Genomic DNA, 6,020 nt, shown 5'->3' with positions numbered 1-6,020 from the left:
TAGTAGGGGGGAGGAAGCGTTCAAGAACTGGGACCAGGGCATGACACCCCATCAGACTCGACTGGAAAGCACGCATAAAGGACCGCAAATAGACCCTGAACTCTTTAAAAGGCTTTTGTTGTTGTTCTTGTTCTTGCCTTTTTGTTGTTGCCTTTGTTGTTGTTGTAGCTATTGCTTTATTTTCTATTGCTGTTTCCGTGTACTAGGTCTTGTGTTGGTGCATATTGTTGTCACTGCATGTCTACCTGGAAGGGAGAGGTGGGATAAACAAGCTGTAAGAGAGAACAATGGGATGACAGTTCTGTGGGGACATTGAAGAGGGGGAGAAGGGGGAAATAAAGTGGGTGTTAACAAACTCAGGGACAAGGGAACAATAAGTGATCCAAAATCAGTGGCAAGAAGGGTGTAGGACGTCTGACAGGGCTGGATCAAGGACAATGTAACCGAGAGGAATTCCTGAAACCCAAATAAAAGCTGAACATGATAATGGGAGAAGAGGAAAGTACAAAGAAATAGAAGAAAGAACTAGAAGGCAAAGGGGATTCATAGAGATCTAAATACAGGCATATACAGATGTAAATATATTTATATACGATGGGGGGGGTAGATCTATGTACATATATATATATAGGTTTATTATTAAGGAAACAGATGGACAGTGGGCCCCTACTCAAGTGCTCCCTCAACACAATAGCCAAGTATTTCTAATGAGGCTAATATACAACAGTTGCATCCCCAAAGTTTGATTTTAGTTCCTTACAAGTTAATCTTCTACTTTCCCTGAATCCTTTTAAGAGACCATTAAAGGCATCACTACCTTCACCTGCAGGTAATATTGGTGAGAAAATAGGGAGAGCTATAATAGTTCTCAGATGCAAACAAACCAAAAAATAGACAGTAGAACTCAAGAGCCCCAGGAAACCTTGAATCATATGTGGAAAAGGAAAAAAAAAAAACCAAAATGCTTATTTCTCAGATTCCCCAGGGTCTGTGGTCTATGGAATTGGCACCCTTTCTCTGGTGTCAATCCTCAACTCCTAAATTAGCCTATCTTTTATGACACTTTGGATTCCAGGAAACTACACCCAAATGGCCTAATACCCCAAATTCAAATATATTTTATAAACCAAACCAAAAATCTACCACTAACAAGTTGATTCCGGCTCATAGTAATTCTATACATAGTTTCTGAAACTGTACACCTGCTGGGATCAAACCAGCTCCTCTTTCTCCAGTGGAGTGGCTGGTGACTTTGAACCTCTGACTTGTGGGGATCAGTCCAATGCTCACCGCAGAGACCCCTTGGTTAAGTCTTAGGACAAATACAAAGACACATCATCTGGACGAGGGAGAACATAAGCACGTGGCCAGACTGGTGGCCAAACGGGTCCATGGCGACATGGATAACTCTGGAAGATGGAAAGAAAAAGGAATTTCTCACAAAACCATGACGGCTATATGTCAATTCATCACTGCTGCAGGCAGGACTAAAGAATCGGGAAAGGGGTCATGATTGCAATAGACACACTACGGCAGATGAGAAAATGTCACATGCACTCATCGCATGCATCGGGTTTGGTGATTGTAGCGAAAGACCCAATTGAGGAATAAAAGCTAAACCCAAATCAGTTGCCTCAAGCCAACTTTGACTCATGTGAAGTAAGCACCAGACCTTTCTTCTGGTTTCCAAAAAAAAATATGCATCAAGGCATTTATTTTCCACATGACTGATTTTTCTCCCAAGGAGACATCATCACCACCCTCACCACCACCACCACCACCATCATCACCCACCATCATCATCACCATTATCATCACCAACATTACCGTTATCACCGCCATTTTCATCATCACCGTGATCACCATCCTACACCACCATCTGCACCACCATTACCATCCATCATCATCTATCGACATCACCATCACCACCATCACCATTATCCATCCGTCATCCTCATCCTCTTCCCCGCCGTTATCATCCATCAGCAGCAGCACCACGATCATCATCATGCTCACCGTCTTCTACACCACCACCACCACCATCATTGATCAGTATTATTATCACCATCATCATCACCCCAAGAATTTGCTGCTAACCTGGAGAAGAAAAGTAAGCTCTGAGCATGGCCAAGACAAACACTGATACTCTAGCAAGACAGCTCTGCACCCCTGCATTTGAGGTCTACAAGATCACAGATTGTTTCCTCACCTGGTCCTCGTGAATCCTGCCAGCGAAAGGTGCTATTCCATATCTCCCAGCCCCAGCCCACACTGCCCCAGAAGAGAAGCAGACTGAAGGTCCACATTGTTCTGTGGTTGTGTCGTTTGAAGGGGAACTTCTTTCCTCCCCTAGACTTTTAATAGCCAAGGGTGTGGGCAGAGGAGAGTGGAGCTAGGGTTGCTCAATGCTGCCAGAGCCTCGAAGCCATTTGTGCTGAGTTGTCACCAATATGTCAGCAGAACAGCGGGGAAAATCCCTGCTACCCCCCTTCACTGTGAAGAGAAGTTGGCTTGTCATTGTGTTTGGCTTGTCATTGTGTCTCTCCTGAACGCTTCTTTCCTTCTCAACCATCATCTGGCTCCCATTTTTTATCCCCTTCTTTCATTGCTCCCGTTAACTGGACTTGCCCCTCTCTTCCTCAGTGTCCCAGCCTCTCCTTCACTCTTCCCTCTCTTATCAATTTTTTTAATGAACCCTAATGACATATTGAGAGCAAGAGAGTCTGATAATATTCTGTTACCCAATTGTTTCCAATGACAAACATTTCCAGACCTTTCTTCTTAGTCTATCTTCAACTAGAAGCTCCTATAGGACACCAGTGCACTTTGGTAAACTTGCTGGTATTTGAAATACCAGGAACACATCATCCGGCATCCCAGGAAATTACAATCTATCACAGTGCTGCTGACTAACAAGCAAGTGGCAATATCTCTCCCACTAAACAGGAAATCCCATTCTCACTTGATGGCTCCTTACTGTTGTTTTCAGATGGCCTCTGACTTGTAGCAACCCTATGAAAACGTGCTGCAGTAAACCAAGAAGCCACAAAACATTGCTTGGTACAGTGCTTTTCAGCCTTATTTAATTTGCTTCTCTCACCTGCCTTAGTTGAAAGCTTAAAACGTGTCATTGGAGGATTCTTTTTGAGACAATAAAGGTATTGTGTCAAGCTGACTGAACCAGGGTTCTCAGTGGGTTGGCAGTTTATACCTAGATCTCTAAGATCTCCTGGAGGGCATGCAATATAAGTAGATGCTGTCAGAAAGCTTGCTGGCTTCTTGCTGCATCTGGATTGTGCATTTGGCGCATAGACCTATAGTTCTTTGAACTTGAGCCAACAAACTGCTGTATTGCTTGTTAATCCTAGGAGACATCAAAAGCCTATCATTTGACCTGCCAACCTTGAATTCATTTCCCTCTCCAAGTCTGTCACCTGACCCACAAATCCTGACTTTATCAGCTCCTGTAGCATCAGACCCATGGGCTTGGAGCTTTACCATTTTTATAGCTGTGTAAACCATTTCCTTGATATATATTTATCCTGATCTTTGGATTCTGATTATAGGAGGAGCCTGTCACCAAATGCAAAGCTGAACATTCATGATAATTTGCTACAATATACAGAGAAGCAATATTCTCCATCAGTAAAATGAAGATAATCATGTCTCCATAGAGTTTTAGGTTTAATGAGATTAAAGTTCACAAAACAGCATTTTACCTCACAGAGTATATGCTTAAGAATATTAACTATCATCAATGCAATTATTATCCTACTACTGCTGGGTGAGTTGGAGAAGTAACCTGTAGGTCAGTGGTTAAGGGTAAACCATTTTCTTCAAGCCAGAGACCACTGTTCTTTGTTCCAGGATATTACTTTGAGGACTAAGGTGCACCTGGTCCAAGCCCTGTTTTTTTTCCATTGCCTCATATGCAGGTGAAAGTTACACATTGAATAAGGAAGACCAAAGAATTGATGTATTTGGATTGTGGTACAAAAAAAATACCATGAACCAAAAGGACAAACCAATCTGTCTTGGAAGAAGTATGACCAGAGCGCTCCTTAGAAGCAAGGACAGCAAATCTTTGTCCTACTTTGTACATGTTGTTAAGAGAGACTAGTCCCTGGAGAAGCATATCATGCTTGGTAAGTAGATGGACAGTGAAAAAGAGGAAATTCCCTCAAACAAATGGATTGGCACAATGGCTGCAACAATGGGCTCAAGCACAGAAACAATTGTGATGATGGCACAAGACTGGGCCGTGCTTCCTTCTGTTGTACATAGGGTCTGTCTGAGTCGCAACCAACTTGATGACACTTAACAACATGATGTAATCTAACATGACGTAAACAAACTCCAGATGCCGTGTGCAGCAAAGCAGTTGTACTAGGATTAGGGACGAGTACAACCTCCTTTATTAGGTCAGGGCCCTACTGCAAATGAAAAGAACTGTCATCAGGGTGTGGACTCTGTAGAAACAATGGTCTCTTCTTGCTGATCTGAAGCTTCCCTCTCTCTCATCCACCTCCAAGTCTTTTGGCTCCAGCCCATGGCCCACCATATTGTCTGCCTACCCTGGGAGACTCATTAACAACCTGGGACATGCCGATGACATAACATTGCTAGCTGAAAGCAAAGAGGACTTGAGACACTTAATGATGAAGATTAAAGAATACTTATGTAGCTGTCAGTATGGATCCTATCTCAACTTAAAAGAAAAAAAAATCCTCACAATTGGTCCAATAAACAACATCATGGTAAACAGAGAAAAGACAGAAGTTGTCCAAGATACCATTTTTACTTGGATACACAATGTATGCCAATGGAAACAGTAGTCAAGAAATCAAATAACATATTATATTGGGTAAACCTGCTGCCTAAGACATCTTTAACAACAACAATGCAATGTACTGGAACCACCTTCCATGATTCATTCTGATCTAATAAAACCAAATTATCAGTTGAAGTCACGTCAGTATACTAAATCTAATGACTTCTGAATTCTAGAAAGAGCAGATTACAAGCACACACAGACACACTGACAGGGAAAATGGGATATGTAAGAATTGCTTCTAAATCAAAGAGCCCCAAAGAAATCTGGGAACTACCTAAAAAGAGGAAATCGACCCAGTAAGACCTTAATTTGGATGTTTATCTTCTAGAATTACGAGACTGTCAGTTGATGTTCTCTAAAGCCACTCACCTGTGGTGGCAGCACTAGGAAGCTAACACGATGAAATGTTCTACATCCTGAATATCATGGCCGTAGCTGCTCAAACTCAACAAATGTTACACTTTTCATGGACATTACTTATTGGACATTAGATTACTTCTCAACAAAATTGACAAGATTGCCTCCAAAATTAAAAGTACCCACTAATCTACCAAAGTAGCCCATGCAATACAATTTCAAGGGTTCCATGGGCTGGAAATGATGAAGTTAAAGGGCTAAATGGAAAATTTCAAAAGGCAGCTGAACAAGACAAAACCAAATATTATCATGAAATATGTAAAGACCTAGCGTTAGAAAAACAAAAAGGAAGAACACATTCAGCATATCTTAAACTGAAGGCACTCCAGGAAAACTTCAAACCTTGAGTTTCAACATTGAAATATGCTATGGGGAAAATATTGAATAAGGGAGGAAGAATAAAAAAGGAAAAGAATGCAGAATCCCTGTACTAAAAAAGTAGGTAACATGCCACCATTTCAGTAGGTAGCATTTGAACAAGAAAAAATGATATTGAAGTAAGAAATTCAAGCTGCCCTGAAAATATAGCAGGACTCCCAGACATTAGTAAACAACCAGGAATGAATGGAATACCAATTGATATGTTTCAAAAAGCTGGTGGAGCACTGGAAGGTCTTACTAGTCTATGCCAGAAAATTTGGAAGACAGATACTTGGCCAACTGACTGGAAAAGATCCATATTTTTGCCCATTCCAAAGAAAGGTGACCCAACCTTTCAGAATGTTCAAATTATAGAACAATATCATTAATATCACATACGAGTAATATT

The 6,020-nt window shown here is 41.4% G+C and overlaps 1 protein-coding gene across 1 annotated transcript in view; it reads right to left on the bottom strand.

Moving 5' to 3' along the window:
• ADGRE1 (adhesion G protein-coupled receptor E1) overlaps positions 1-2,306 on the bottom strand; it is a 76,059-nt gene extending 73,753 nt beyond the window's left edge. The window contains exon 1 of the mRNA XM_045300066.1: positions 2,210-2,306. Within this exon, the coding sequence (XP_045156001.1) occupies positions 2,210-2,306 (97 nt within the window). The remainder of the gene's footprint in view (positions 1-2,209) is intronic.
• Positions 2,307-6,020: the final 3,714 nt, after the last annotated feature.

This window comes from Echinops telfairi, unplaced genomic scaffold (assembly GCF_000313985.2).
Source record: "Echinops telfairi isolate 266 unplaced genomic scaffold, ASM31398v2 ScPeMD7_7459;HRSCAF=8497, whole genome shotgun sequence".
Taxonomy (NCBI): Eukaryota; Metazoa; Chordata; class Mammalia; order Afrosoricida; family Tenrecidae; genus Echinops; species Echinops telfairi.
This window is presented reverse-complemented; position numbering and strand designations above follow the sequence as displayed.